This window comes from Prenolepis imparis, unplaced genomic scaffold (assembly GCF_030444845.1).
Source record: "Prenolepis imparis isolate NDT839.2.m4 unplaced genomic scaffold, iyPreImpa1.0 SCAF_2, whole genome shotgun sequence".
NCBI lineage: Eukaryota > Metazoa > Arthropoda > Insecta > Hymenoptera > Formicidae > Prenolepis > Prenolepis imparis.
The window spans coordinates 1,369,667-1,385,260 of record NW_028141160.1 but is presented as its reverse complement, the minus strand read 5'-3'; the positions used below and the strand labels follow the sequence as shown (position 1 = coordinate 1,385,260).

Below are 15,594 nucleotides of genomic sequence, written 5' to 3'. Positions count from 1 at the left end.
TTAAACCATTTCTTTCATAATAATAACTACTTTCTTGCTACACTTGCTACCACCCTACTATTTCTTTTATAAGTACATAATTATTGATGTAAAATAAGGAAGCGAATAAAAACTAATAATAATAAATAATGTAAAGATAATAATTATTCGCTCTTCCTTATTTTATATCAATAATTATGTACTTATAAAAGAAATAGTAGGGTGGTAGCAAGTGTAGCAAGAAAGTAGTTATTATTATGAAAGAAATGGTTTAAAATGGTAACGTAACAAGAAAGTAGTTGCAAATATCAATATATAAATATGCATTCAAGAAAGAAATAGATAGATAAAAGGATCTACATTTTGCAATACATACTTACTAAATACATGTGATATGTAATAATACTACATATTATGTGATATATTATTTTTTTTTCATAATATAATAATCTATTTTCTTCTTACGCAATCATTTTCTTGTTACGCAATCATCCTATTATTTCTCATAAGAATATAATTGTTAATCTTATGAAAAAATAATTGCGTAACATGAAAATAGATATTATATTATGAAAGAATATAATATATTATAAATATCAAAAGACACATACATGTTACGTGTGTACATATCAAGAGATGTGTATACTACATATAACCTCTCACGCTGTCATTAAAATAGCCAGACGTCTTCTTCACTTTCTCCCAATGCCGTAAAACAATCTCTTCATGGTGAGGTGATTTACTCAGATAATATTCTGCCACAATGATTGATCTTCGCACGTCGAATCAATCACAAATATATTCCTTAATAAAGACAGTAATAACGGAAAAACAAAACCAATTCCCAAACCAATCAGGAATACAGATCTCTGTTTTAAAAATCGAAAACGCATTTTATCATCACAAAGTGGAAATTGGATTCGATATATACATAATAATCCAGTCCTCTCGACACTAATGCCAAATCAAGTAATGCCAAACCAGCGAATAGAATCTACTTTGCATTCATGTCTTTGATCATTACATTTGACCTTCGTTGACCTCACTTATCTTATTAAGGTCCTTTCTTGCGCATTCTTTAAACTTGTTTGAGCCTTACTTTTCTCCATCTTATTTGTAAAAATTTATATAGTCTGACAAAACTGCAAGTATATCATACAACAGAATTAACTTATATATACGTATCGAATATATTATGTGTGTCTGCATATCATCACCATTTAATTATTACAATAATTAGCATGAATGTGTTACCTGCAACATGCATTTTGCGCACACATGTGTCGATAAAAATGCGCGATGAAGTCATCACAAAATCATCTCTCTATACTATAACATATTCGATAAATTGACACGAAGAATATATATTTTCAAGCATTTACATATATACACACTCATGTAAAATTAACCGATAATTTTACATTATAAAATTATACACACACCTGCGACGATCAATCTATAATATTTGTTGCTACATTTTAATTCAGTAGAAGATAAAATTATAAATTAAAAAGCACTCAAACTAGACAATGTAATAGTGTACATATACGTACAGCATCACAAATTACAAATATTCGACGTTGAAGCAACAGGTGATATAAACAAGTCATCTGTTTGCCTAACCTAACTTATGTAATCCTCTCCCTTAAACACATCGTTCGTACGATAATCACGAAGCGCCACTATAGCGCACTCTTGTACCAAAAGCTGGAACTGTACAAGAATCGCGCATGCGCACATTGGGGACTTGCGAACGATGACGACGTGGACGTTTCTTACAAGAAATTTTTCATATTGAAACTTTGCATCGTGATATCTTCGTTTATAATGAACGTAGAGCAAAAATAAAGACACTTTCCTAATATAATTCGACCTCAATCTATCGATTAAGCGTAGTAAGAACTCGATAGCTTCAGCCGTTTATATTGATATCCGAAACTATGAATATCTCAACTGTCCGATTCGCGTAAAGATACACGGTGCCTCGCTTCTGAGGGGTCGGCTTCGCCCAAACTAGGCGCGAGACACTACCGTGTCTCTTGATTGTATACTAATTCACTCTCAATTATGCTACTGTTATTATTTATCATTAGACAATTATAAAACATACATATAATTTTTAGTGATATATATATATATATATTTATATATAATATACGCACATATGTGCATAAGCATATATAAAATTTACAAAACGTGGGTGCTTATTAGCCTTGCTACGTTACTGCCTTCTGCTACGGAAGGCCAGAAGAAGATAGAACAACATGCACACAGACAAAGATAAAGTTTTAAATATGCGAGTGCTACTGCGATTTTAATATTGACTAAATAATTTCCGACTAAATAATACGCTAAATAATACGATGAACATGAACAAATTGTAACACATTAAATTTTTTCCAACGATTGAAAAGACACTAGTGAGTATCGAAACGTATCGTCTTGAATATTTGTATATTGTATCAAGTTCGTCTTGAATATTTGTATATTATGTATCAAATCTATTAGAATACATTTAATTTAATCTTCAACTACTATTGCTCGTCAATAAAGCCTTACTGTACCCTTATTAATATTTAAAATATTTAAGTTTATATATATATATATATATATATATATATATAAAATAGATAAACGGGCTAATAAGAGCCGAGCGCGATAGAAGCGCGACAAAAAAAAAAGAAACGAACTTAGAGTTAAAAAATTAATTTATTCAAACGTTTCGGTCCCTGATTCGGGCCATCTTCAGTAAACTGTACAAACATAAAATAAAAATAAAAATAAAAAATAAAAAATTGAAAAAATGGCAAAAAATTATTTAACAAAAAACGGTGAGGAGATGGTAAACAGAAATGTAGTATAATTCTAATGAAAAGGAGGACCAACTTCAGATAGAGAATAATTAAAATTAAAGATAAAAACAATACGTACATAAAAGAAAGAAGAATTATTCAAAAGATGTATAAGGATCGTGCGGCAAAAAACGGCGAAGGGCCCCGCAGCCAATGTATAATCGCAACAGCGTCACCTCTCATCGTTACCAAACGGAAAGAGAACGTTTGTAAATGCATATTGTTGCAAACCTGTGTTGATTAAGGAAAAGTTGATCGAGCTAGCAAAGAAAGAAAGAGGCAACTTACCGATGCTAAAAAACACAAAGGCCTACGGGAACGTACATATAATCGCCCCTGTTAACCGATACATCGCGACTGGTCTTTAAATGGAAAGATGAGATCGAGACAATAATATAAACAGAATGAGGTCGACAGGAAACAGATGATAAATGAGCGCCCGCTTCGCTTTAGATATTATACATATTTTCTATCATCGGGAAATATATATGGTCTAAACGCTCCGTGTCATTTTGTAAATTGATGCTATTTTTTTGTAATTTAATGTGAATCATTTCGGACATGAGTCTTTTCCCTAGAATCGGCTCCTCATCCAGGATCTCCACGCTGTTCCAATCAAACTCATGGTTTAGGAGTCTATGGTCTGTTATGACCGAGCGCTGCGTCGTGTTTCTATTGATGTGGTTGCGGTGTTCGCTTGTTCTCGTTTTTAGGAAACGGCGCGTTTGACCGACATAAGAAGCGTCACAATTATTGCAGGAGATCTTGTATACAACGTTCGTGTGAAGGTCTTTCGGCAAGCTATCTTTATGCACTTTAATAAACTTGTTGAGCTTATTGATACCGGTATATGATATTTTTGTATCCAAATCTCGAATTGCACGACTAAATTGCTCGGAAATGCCAGGGACATACGGAATGTTAAAGAAAGTGGTTGGAAGCTGTTCTTTTTTGCTTGTGTCATTATTACTTAGAGAAGAATTATTTTTCTCCTTAAATTTCGCGAACAGAAATTTCAATCTTTCGTTAATTGTATCAAAGATATACTGCACTGGATACCCGTTATCGAGCAAAATATTTATAACGCGTTCGAAATTCTTTCTATGGAACCTGGGATGTGACAGGAGGAAAACTCTATCTGTGAGACAGAAAATTGTGCCTCTTTTTTGGCAAAGAGCGTGTCGCGATTCGAAACTTAGATATCTCCCGGAGAACGTCGGTTTATGGAACCAATCGAATTCCAACTTCCCATCGTTAACAATAACAGTGACGTCCAGGTAGTTAAGTCGATTATCGACGCCCTCCTCCATTGTGAACTGGAGTCTCGGATGGAAGGAATTGAAGGTCTTTAATATGTCTTTGAGCATGGAGGAAGGGGCCGCCAACGTGACATCATCGACATATCGAACATAGAAAGGAAGTGCAACCGGCAAGTTCGCAAGCGCCTTGCCTTCTAGGTCCTGTAACGTTAGATCAGCAATAATCGGTGACAGCGGTGAGCCCATGGGGGTGCCAAATGTTTGTCTATAGTATACGCTATTGAAGGAGAAGTACGTAGAATCAAGCACAAACTTCACAGCCGATAGAAAATTGTCTCTTGGTATGACGCATTTCCTCTCTATGTCCGGCCACCTACTAGCGACACTGTCCATTGCAAATCTAATGGGATGTTGGTGAATAGCGAGACAACATCAAGAGAAATTAATTTATGTTGATTATCAATGTATACGTCTTTAAGTTTCTCTAATTTAAAACTGTCAGCAACGTGGCTGTCGGCTACAGGTAGCGAGGCATGTACAATATCGTGCAAAAATTTAGCCAAGAAATATAATGGACTGTTTTTTGAAGAGACGATTAGCCTAAGAGGACAATCCGGCTTGTGAATTTTTGGCAATCCGTAAGCACGCGGTAATGTACTATCCGAGCAATTCATTAGCTTGTAAGATTTTTCTGAAATATAATCTCTGCGCTTCCACAACATGAGTAGCTGACGGAGATTGTTAATTAGAGTTCTAGTCGGATCTTTCTTTACCACCGTGTATGTATCCGTGTCACTGAGTAAATCTGTCATTTTTTAAAGATACATATCTTTATTTAAAGCGACGGTGACATTACCTTTGTCCGCGCGAGTAAAAATAATACTCGGATTATCACGCATGAAATTCTTTGTCAACAAGGAGGCTTTAATTAGGAATTTGTCTTGTAAGGATGTGTGAATATGCAGAGAGGAAAAATTATTAATGATTTGGAATGATCTATTTCTGACGGTTAAGCGGTATTCCGTGTTGAGTTTGTCTATGTTGTGTTCGACACTTTTTATGAATTGGACCACGGTTTTTTTATCTTTGTTGGAGACAGGCAGACAAAAATTCTCACCTAATTGAAGGAGGCACTGTACCTCGTGAGGGATGAGAGAGGATGTTAGATTCACGAACACTTATTTTTTATGTCAGAAATAGGTGAGGCAGAATTGGAAAAGGAAAGAGGATCAAGATGTGTTTCAAAAGACAGGGAGGAAGGAGTGGAGGGAGGGAGGTGACTCAAGGAAAAGGAAGAGACAGTCGAAGTTGCAGGAGGAGCATTAAAATTTAAGCTGGGATTCATGCGTGACGAGGAAACCTGTGAATATGTGGTCTCCGAGTAATAATAATGAACCTATATATATATATATATATATATATATATATATATATATATGTATGTATATATAGTATATATATGATTGACAAGTATGTGTTATCTTGATTTCTTTTCGATTATATATTGATGTTACTGTATAAAAATATCAGCTGCATAAAGAATAATATAAAGATAACTTATGAATAACATATAAATAGCTCAATGCAAGGTGTTCGGTCTATCACCCAGAAAACTCGAGTTCAAGTCTATCGGTATATATATATATTTTTTTATATTTATTATTATTGGAATATATAGAAATTATTAAAAATATATATTTTTAAAGGCGATACTTAAGAATTTTTAAATATTGAAAATATTTCAATAATTTTACAACTACAAACACATTGTATATATAAATGCAAAAAATTCGGTAAATAAATTAATCCAATAATAAATCTATCTCTCTAAATCAGTAATCAATATATATATATATATATATATATTAGTTATTGATTTATTACAGGATACATTATAATTTATTCACGGAATTATTTTGCATTTTTATGTATATGATAGTTGTAAAATAATTGATATTTTCAATATTTAAAAATTCTTAAAGTTAATCGCCTTTAAAAATATATATTTTAAAATAATTTTTATATATTCTAATATATTATATAAAAAATCATATTGATAGACTTGAACTTGAGTCTTCAGGGTGACAGACCGAACACCTTGCATTGAGCTATTTATAATATGTTACTCGTATGTTCTTTACATCACGATTTATATGGAGCAAATATTCTTATACAGTAACATCAATATAATCAAAAAGTAATTAAGTAATACATATTTGTTAGCCTATAAATCTACAATTGCCACTACATGTTAGACAAGAATTAAAATACTCGTTCTCTCCTTGTCTCTCTATCGCGCTGACGATACATAAAATATCGATAAAAAAGTAGAAGTGAAAAAGCAATAAATTGCCAAGTCTAATAAGCGCCCGTGTCTTACATGTTGTATATTCCCAGGTAGCAAGCACACGTCATTTTGAGTTTCAAATTGGTCATTTTTGATCATATGTCGTCAAAGTGACCTATTTTTTATATGACCTTATATTGACATCACAATGTGGCATTATTTTGACGTCATATTTAAGTCTTAAACTGACGTCATATTTAAGTCTTAAACTGACGTCATATTTAAGTCTTAAACTGACGTGGCACGTGGCTCTTCGGTATCCTTCTCGTGTTTCGACGGAGCAGCGTTTCATTTTTGGTTGTCGATGCTGTGTTTCGACGTTGTATCTCTATCTCTATAAATTTGCTATGGTGTATATACTATAATTTTGTATCGTGGTTTATTGGCATTTGACATTACACCTGAGGTTGTAATAAATGTAAGTATGCCTACCGAACGTTCCTTTATTTATACTCTCTAGCGTTCTCTGAAGAAAGAAAATCGGACTGCCATCTTGTCGAAATTGTGTTAGCGATCAAATAGTAAAAGTGTCAACAGAATTATTCTTCTCTTTAATAAAGTAAAGAAAATGCATATTAATGAGTACGTAAAACGTAAAGCGTCGTCTACAATGGCAGCAAACAGTATACAGAGTAAGCAATAAGCAGTAAGCAGCAGTACAAAGTCATTCCATGACGTCAAAAATACGGTATATTTTATGACGTCAAAATGCGGTACATTTTATGACGTCAAAATGCGGTACATGTCATGACGTCAAGAATTTTGTGACATTAGACCGTCATTTTAACGTCATAAGAGCGTCAACTCATGACGTCAAAAGTAGTCAATGACCAATTTAAAACGTCAAAATGACGTGTGTTTGCTACCTGGGTTAGTTCACTCTGCGAATTATTATTTTATCATTATTATTTATCATTGTACAATTTGGAGACATATATATAAATTTTTGATACTATTTGTTATATATACGCACATATGTGCATAAGCATATATAAAATTTACAAAAAGTGGGTGCTTACCCATACAGCACAGGTAGATCGTGAGCATGTACGCAGTATATCGCAAACGTAGATTGTGTATATTCCATTAATATTCGAAATACGTACCACGATATTTTGAGAATGTGCGGAGGATGTTCCTATGTCTGCCCTAGAAGCCTACTCAGTATATACTGAGAATATTTCTTGGTATATCATAAGTATATTAACAAAATATTTTGATCACATTACTAGTAATATCTCTTGGTATATTATCAGTATATTTGTAGAATATTTTAAGCATATTACTAATAAATTATATATGAATATACATATGTAGAAGATAGTTGGAATATATAGGTGTAAGATAAAAAGTAGATTCTTCATGTAAAAAATAAATAAAAATGTGAAATTATTTAGTGAAATTTATAAACAAAGCTTTAGACAAAAATTTCACATTTTTTATTTATTTTTATATGAAGTATCTACTTTTTAATAGAAAAAGTTTCTCTCGTTTTTATATTGCACATATATTTAATACACATATATATAATATATTATATATTGCACGTAGTGAACACATATATAGTATATAATATATTGACTAGTTGAAAAACTTTAGGAACAATATATATCTTCAAATATCATTTTTTGCAGCTTCTTTTGCATGACCTAACCATATTTTTATCGGAGTTGATATTTGATCATCTGTTGCATCTGCATGAGAGTTTCTTATCACACCTGAAACGTTTTAATTTTTAAACATTAGTAATTTGTAAGTATTAATTACTTTCAAAACAATTTGTTTAAGTCGATTACAAAATATAAGAACAAAATATAAATTTTTAATATTATCAAAATTTTTATCAATTGTTAAAGTGCTTCATTATTAATCAAATAATATCGTTAATAAATATGATTTCTGTTGCATATATTTTCTCATTTTTAATAGATGTGATTGATTATACATATTATTACAAACATGGATATTCATGTGTGTAATTGACTTGCGCATAACATATATATAATCAATCACATCTATTAAAAATGAGAAAATATATGCAACAGAAATCATATTTATTAATGATATTATTTGATTAATAATGAAGCACTTTAACAATTTATATATATACAATATGTATATTATACGCAAATCAATTACCCACAGAGCACATATCATTCGTATAACTGAATCATGAGATATATGTGTTATTAAATTTATATATATATGTATATATTATAATCAAGATTTTTTAAATATTTGTCAAGATTTTATCAAGATTGTTGATTAATTATTGGGAAAATAAAAGTTTTGAATAAAGGAAATTGACTGTATTAGATTTTGATATAAATCTTGATATTAAATAATTATACTATATAATAATCAAAATTAAAAATTAATCGATTAATTAAATAATTACAAAAATGTTTTCAAAATTATATATGGAAAATCGTTATTTTTGACAATCAATTATTAGAACATTTTTTTCTATATTGCCGTTATTTTTATTAGCTACTAATAACTAAATATATATATATATATATATATATATATATATACAATTCGTCATCATAATGCACGTTACTTCTGAGAATTTATAGTTGATCAAAAATACCAAGTATGTACATACCTTAAAACTTTGGAGAAATTTTCACTGTACAAAAATAAAATTCGAAGAAATTTCCAAATAATATATGCGTTTATCAGTTTTTTCGTCACACCATGTGTCTTTGATGCGTAGAGATAATGAAAAAATAATCAGCTTCGCTGATGGTGATGCTCAAAGGCAATGAGACTTCTATGTTTGTCCTGCAAGAAAATATAATAGAAATGTGAAACTTTTCTTTTTGTTCAATATATTCAGTGTACATATCAATAATTAATATATACATCTGTCGCATAACAAAACATTATTTATATGTTAAACGCGCATCCTTATATGCACATTATACACGCATGGGATATATCCCATGTGTGTAATTGACTTGCTCGTAACTATTAAAAATAAGAAAACATGACAGAAATTATATTTTATTAATGATATTATTTGATTAATATAATGAAGCACTTTAACAATTGAGTAAGAGAGAAAGCCGGTTAGATATTCATGTATATATGAATAAGTTAGATCATTTTAGAGGGTAGATGTATATAAAAATTAGTAAAAAATGTACAAACGCTATTATAATTTCAAGCCATTCATTTCAAAATGTAGTGGAATTTAGAATTAGGCGAAGAATTTATGTTGCAACGTGATTTTTCGGATAACGGTTTTGCAAGATATTAAAAATGAAGTATTTCAACTTGCACTTTTTTGTGACAATGCTGCAATATTGCAAAAGTTTTAGAATAAGTATTTAAAAATAAATATTTTTTTATAAATTCATGATGATAAAATAGTGAAGTTTCAAAAATATGCGATTTTGAGGTTAATTTGCAATAACATATTTTATCGTAAACTATCAAGTATTAACATAAAATGACATATATCTTGAAAATATCTTTTATAGAATTTGAAAATTTCATGCATTTTAAATTAAATAAAAAGGATTACCTGCGATTAATATCAGATGAATTTGGATGAAGAACCACACGTCGCGTGTTGCACACTCATCACGAGCACAAAGAAAGAGGAAGAGACCGGCGCGGCGCCGGCAACACCGGTAATTACGTATCCAAAATGGTGTTGCTCTACATACCCGCCAATAAATAAATTCGCGTATTTTAAAGTATATTCTTGAAATATACGAGAATATACGAGAAATAATATACTGTAAAAGATGTTAACAGTATATTCTAAGAATATATATAAAAGTATATTCTGAGAATATATGTAAAAGTATATTCTGAGAATATACGATATATATACGAGAAATAATATACTGTAAAAGATGTTTACAGTATATTCTAAGAATATATTATAAAAGTATATTCTGAGAATATATTAGGTGTACAACTTTGCTTCCGCCGTTTTCCTATAGATAGCTTTAGCGGTAAGTAATGGTCGAAATAAATAGATCATAGACGTCATGCAATAAACTTGGGCATCTGTCAACATAACCCCATAGAAACATTAGTCGATTTGTGTCTGCATCATAAAGTTATTCTCGATTGAAAATGTCAGTTTACGAGCCAAATTCTCGTCATTTGCGGGAGGTTATTCGGTTTGGCCGTCGACGTGGAAGCATGGCCGGGATATCCCCATGATTTTCTACGCTTGGGGTTATCGTAATGAACCCATTTTTCGTTCCCAGTCACAATGCGATGCAGAAATCCCTTCCGTCTTTCAAGCAACTGTTCACAAGCAAACAAACGCCGTTCAACATCTCTCGGTTTCAACTCGTACGGCACCCAATTTCCTTGCTTCTGAATCATTCCCATGTCTTTGAGGCGTTTTGAAATTGCTTGTTGAGTCACTCCCAATGATCGTGCCAATTCTTCTTGACTTTGACTCGAGTCTTCATTAAGTAATGCCTCCAATTCTGCATCTTCGAAAACCTTCTCTCTTCCACCGCTATGCCGGTCTTCGACGTGAAAATCACCGTTCTTGAAGCGTTGAAACCACTCACGACACGTTCTTTCACTAATAGCGGCCTCACCATAAGTATTTGAGAGCATTCGATGAGCCTCAGCCGCAGATTTCTTCATATTGAAGCAGAAAATTAAAACCTCCCGCAAATGACGAGAATTTGACTCGTAAACTGACATTTTCAATCGAGAATAACTTTATGATGCAGACACAAATCGACTAATGTTTCTATGGAGTTATGTTGACAGATGCCCAAGTTTATTGCATGACGTCTATGATCTATTTATTTCGACCACTACTTACCGCTAAAGCTATCTATAGGAAAACGGCGGAAGCAAAGTTGTACACCTAATACGTAAAAGTATATTCTGAGAATATAACGAGAAATAATATACTATAAAAGATGTTCTGAAAACATCCTGAGAATATACGAAAAATGATATACTACGAGAGATATTATAGAGATATTCTCAGTATATTACGTACAGTACGTACATTCATAGTATAAGTACAGAATATTCGTATAATATCATGTGCTGTCTGGGTATTAGCCTTGCTACATTCCTGCCTTCTGCTACGGAAGGCCAGAAAGCATTTTCAGGCCGTATCTCGCGTGTAGCATGTCACGTGATTAGCACGGTAGAGGAACAAGGATAACGTGATTATCGATCCTTGTCTCTCTACCGTGCGTCCGCGTGAGCAATGCAATGGTGTGTAGGTGTACATACATACACCACTACGTAAAACCTGGGAGTTCGTTTCTCAGCGTTGGCAACATTGAAACCGGAGTTTCGCGTTGTCACACGCGAGAGGGTTCCAATGTCAATTCGGAGTTTGCCTGGGCAGAGAGAAGCCTGAGAGAGGCGATTTTCGTGGGACGCTTTTACTAGGCCGCAGCGCCGTGCATCCACTTTTAGGAATTGGAACTACGTATCCACATCCACTTTTCGATACCATCGATTATTTGGTTCATGTCCGTGCTAAATACATCCACTTTCATTTCGAGAAGTAAAATCTAAAATCATTTTTTTCGCATGTGTGTCCACACATCTTATATCCATAAATTATAGATAAGAAATACATTTCACGTATATAAATAAATTTAAAAAATATATATATTGTATATATATATATTTTATATGCGATTTTTACATTTTAACATATACATATATACACTATACGTACGTGCACGGATGAATATATATATATATGTGCGCATATATACAATTAAAATAGTAAAAGTAAAATTATATAATTATATAATTAAAATTATTTAATTAAAATAGTAAAAGTAAAATTATATACATTTTATAATATATTTTACTGAATTTTTGCAATTAAAAGACATCAAACACGACTTAAACGGATAATTTTTGATTATTCATATATATTTATTAATTAAAAATTATCCGATTCATGCGTCATCGTATTTGATGTCGCTCTAATAACTGTAAAAATTTCATTAATCTATTATACATTTACTATCAAAAAGGTAAAATAAAAAATAAAGGTTTAAGTCCTTATATATATTTCATAAGACATTTAAATTCTTAATTATATATATATTTGTTATTATATATATGTATATAGATAAATTATATTAAAGGTCTCCGGATGTCGAAGCGAGAACGAGAACGAGGATCATGTCGTCGCAGTTTCGCAGTCTTTTACGCGAGGCTTTCTTCATTTATAGTATTTCACGAATACATATATATATGTATATGTCATATTAGTCAGGCACAACGAAAGGACGTGTTTTTTGAGTTGTCTCTCGGAGTGTGTGTTTGTATACATTCGGTTGGAAATTATCCATCTTCACGAATTCGCACTCTTATTATCGAGATTAAAATTTTAAAATTTTATTACTATGGATGGAAAAAAAACTTGCAAGGGGTGCGGTACGGGGGTAGTCAAGCCTGCTGTCTGCCCTAAATGCGGTACGTCGTCGCATCCTGGTTGCATTTCTCGCACGGGACATCCTTATCGGGGTAATCAGTTCATCGATTGCACGCCGGTTTCTGACACCTTGAACCAGACTCTCCTTAATAGCATTCACGATATAATTCGTTCGGAATTCGCTGTCTTTAAGGGAGAGTTCTTGGAAACGCTTAGAGCCGATATGGATAAAATAAATGGTGACATCCAGCGTCTTTCGAATAGGATTCACGATTTGGAAAAATCGGGATTGCACTCAAATGGCATACCCCTTGAGGAGGAGGTTCTAGTAGAAATTGCAGAGAGAGAGGAGATCCGCTAATCTCATATTCTTTAATTTGGACGAGGCCGAGGCCTCAGCGGACTCTAATATCACGGATCTGAACCTTGTCAAGGACATTGTAAAAACAATAAGGCCCAATGACGTACCAAGCGTCAAAATTGCGAGACTGGGAGCGAAGCGGCTGGGATATCCTAGACCTCTCCGAGCAACGTTCCCTTCGAAGCAGGATGCCTTGTTCTTCTTGCGTGGGAGAAGGAAGTATGAGGGACCGGCAAAAATCTACCTCGATAGGACTCCGAAGCAAAGAGATCACATGAACAACTTGCAGGCACAATTGAGGGAGGCGCAGGATGCAGGAGAGAATAAGACTATCCGTTATATAAATGGAGCGCCAAAAATTGTGAATGTGCATCACAGTAAAACAAAAAACCAATAACTTTCCCTCTAGTATATTTTCAAAATGTGCGGGGTCTTAGAACCAAACTGTCGGATCTTCGTTGTGCTTTGTTGTCGGCGTCCGTGAACTACGATATTATTATTTTCGTAGAAACATGGTTAAATGAGAGTATTGTTGATGCCGAGCTTGGCATGGATAAATTTAAAATTTTCCGAGTTGATAGAGATGTCAAGGTCTGTGGTCTTTCGCGGGGTGGCGGTGTTCTAATTGCGATACGAGACTGTTTTATATGTAAAAAATTAATACTCGCAACATCTAGTGTTGAACATCTATATGTTGACGTTCGTGTGGGTCACAAACATATTGTTGTGGGAGCGGTTTATATACCACCGGTCTCGGATGTATCTGTTTATGAATCGCAATGTTGTGTTATGGAAGACTTAATGTCAAAGTATTCGGATAATGATTTTTTGATTGCCGGTGATTTCAACCTCCCACGTCTCTCTTTCGTTAACGGCAGCGAGGGTGCCCTATACTGTAACACTGCACGGTCATGCAGTCTGGTCAATCATGCTAATGATTTTTTGGGTTATCTAAACGAGCTTAATCTCTATCAGCACAATTCTGTTAACAATGTACATGGATATACGTTAGATCTTGTTCTTTCAAATCTTTCCGGGATTACTGTAGAACGAGCCTCCGAAAACTTAATTGAATGCGACAGCTATCATGCCCTGGATTTCGCGCTGCCGATGCCCACTAAGCCATCGGGGAACAAATCCTGGGCTGTTAAAAGAAACTTTAAACGTGCGAACTATGCGGCTATTAATGAATACTTAAGCGGAATCCTTTGGGATGAAGAGTTGAGGGATTTATCAGTCGACTGTGCTGTAGATTTCTTATATATGCATTTGGATCATGTGATCTCATTTTTTGTGCCTGCGTGCACTGTGTTTAAGTCATCCTTTCCCACCTGGTTTTCTGGGGAGCTAATTGCAAGTATTAAAAATAAGAAGAGAGCTCACTACAATTATAAGAGAACGGGATCAATTTCCGATTACCTCGAGTTCGCAAGCATTAGATCCAGTTGTAAGACTCTCTCCAGGAAGGCATGGGAGGGTTACTTACGGAGTACTGAATCCGCTATATCCAGTAATACTAAAATTTTTTGGAGCTTTGTTAACAACATTCGAAATAAAAGTTCCTCCCCGTCGTGCATACAGAATAACAATGTACTTATTGAAGATGATTTAGCCATCGCTAATTCTTTTGCCGACTATTTCGAGACGGTTTACACCGGAAGCAATTCTGCGTGTGTCGATGTTAGTGATGAGCTAGACTTGAATTTAACGAACGTTGATATAAGCATTGGAGAGGTTTTAGACTTTGTAAACAAGCTAAATACTAACGCTAGTCCCGGTATTGACGGCATTCCCCCACTATTTATTAAGGCATGCAATTTCATCATGGCCAGAGTACTCTGGCTGATTTTTAATAAGTCTTTGGCTTGTGGTACATTTCCCGAGCGGTGGAAAACCTGCATTGTATCGCCGATTTTTAAAGGGGGAGATTCCACCATGACTTCGAACTACAGACCTATAAGTAAACAATGCATAATACCTAAAATTTTTGAAAACATTATTACAATGAAATTGTCACAACTACTAAAAAACATAATCATTAAGGAACAGCATGGGTTCATGAATTCTCGCTCTACAACCACCAACCTGTTTTATATCATGATTATATTGTTTCGGCGCTGGAGGAAGGTTTCCAGGTTGATGCGGTCTATACAGATTTTAGAAAAGCGTTTGATAGCGTAGATCACACGATCCTGATCGGTAAGTTGCGTGCCCTCGGTATAAATGGTAGGCTCTTGGAGTGGCTAGCGAGCTTTGTTTCTAATAGATCCCAAACCATAAAAATTAATAGCGCCTATTCCAGAAGTATTGCGGTTTTATCGGGGGTTCCTCAAGGATCACATTTGGGCCCATTACTTTTTAATGTCTTTATTAATGACATTAAAGAGGTTTTT

General features: G+C 33.5%; 1 protein-coding gene and 2 long non-coding RNA genes across 4 annotated transcripts; all 3 read right to left on the bottom strand.

The window, feature by feature from the left end:
- Positions 1-534: 534 nt before the first annotated feature.
- LOC145948986 (uncharacterized) lies at positions 535-2,406 on the bottom strand. Its single transcript, XR_014427522.1, has 3 exons — positions 1,422-2,406; positions 1,234-1,308; positions 535-1,121 (listed from the first exon to the last, which is right to left on the bottom strand). It is a non-coding gene; the product is annotated as an uncharacterized LOC145948986 (long non-coding RNA).
- An 874-nt stretch (positions 2,407-3,280) lies between these two features.
- LOC145948742 (uncharacterized) lies at positions 3,281-4,483 on the bottom strand. The gene has a single exon (XM_083058335.1). It carries the CDS (start codon positions 4,481-4,483, stop codon positions 3,281-3,283), a length of 1,203 nt encoding a protein of 400 aa, XP_082914461.1.
- Positions 4,484-7,947: 3,464 nt separating this feature from the next.
- Positions 7,948-10,045, bottom strand: LOC145932786 (uncharacterized). 2 transcript variants are annotated; one of them, XR_014424783.1, is made up of 3 exons: positions 9,970-10,045; positions 9,046-9,224; positions 7,948-8,155 (listed from the first exon to the last, which is right to left on the bottom strand). It is a non-coding gene; the product is annotated as an uncharacterized LOC145932786 (long non-coding RNA). The 2 variants fall into 2 exon arrangements; XR_014424784.1 differs by having other exon boundaries at positions 9,137-9,224.
- Between the last annotated feature and the right edge of the window lie 5,549 nt (positions 10,046-15,594).

Bases quoted from the DNA above. Each gene is read 5' to 3' on its own strand.
- LOC145948742 (XM_083058335.1), bottom strand. From the start codon at position 4,483: ATGGACAGTGTCGCTAGTAGGTGGCCGGACATAGAGAGGAAATGCGTC.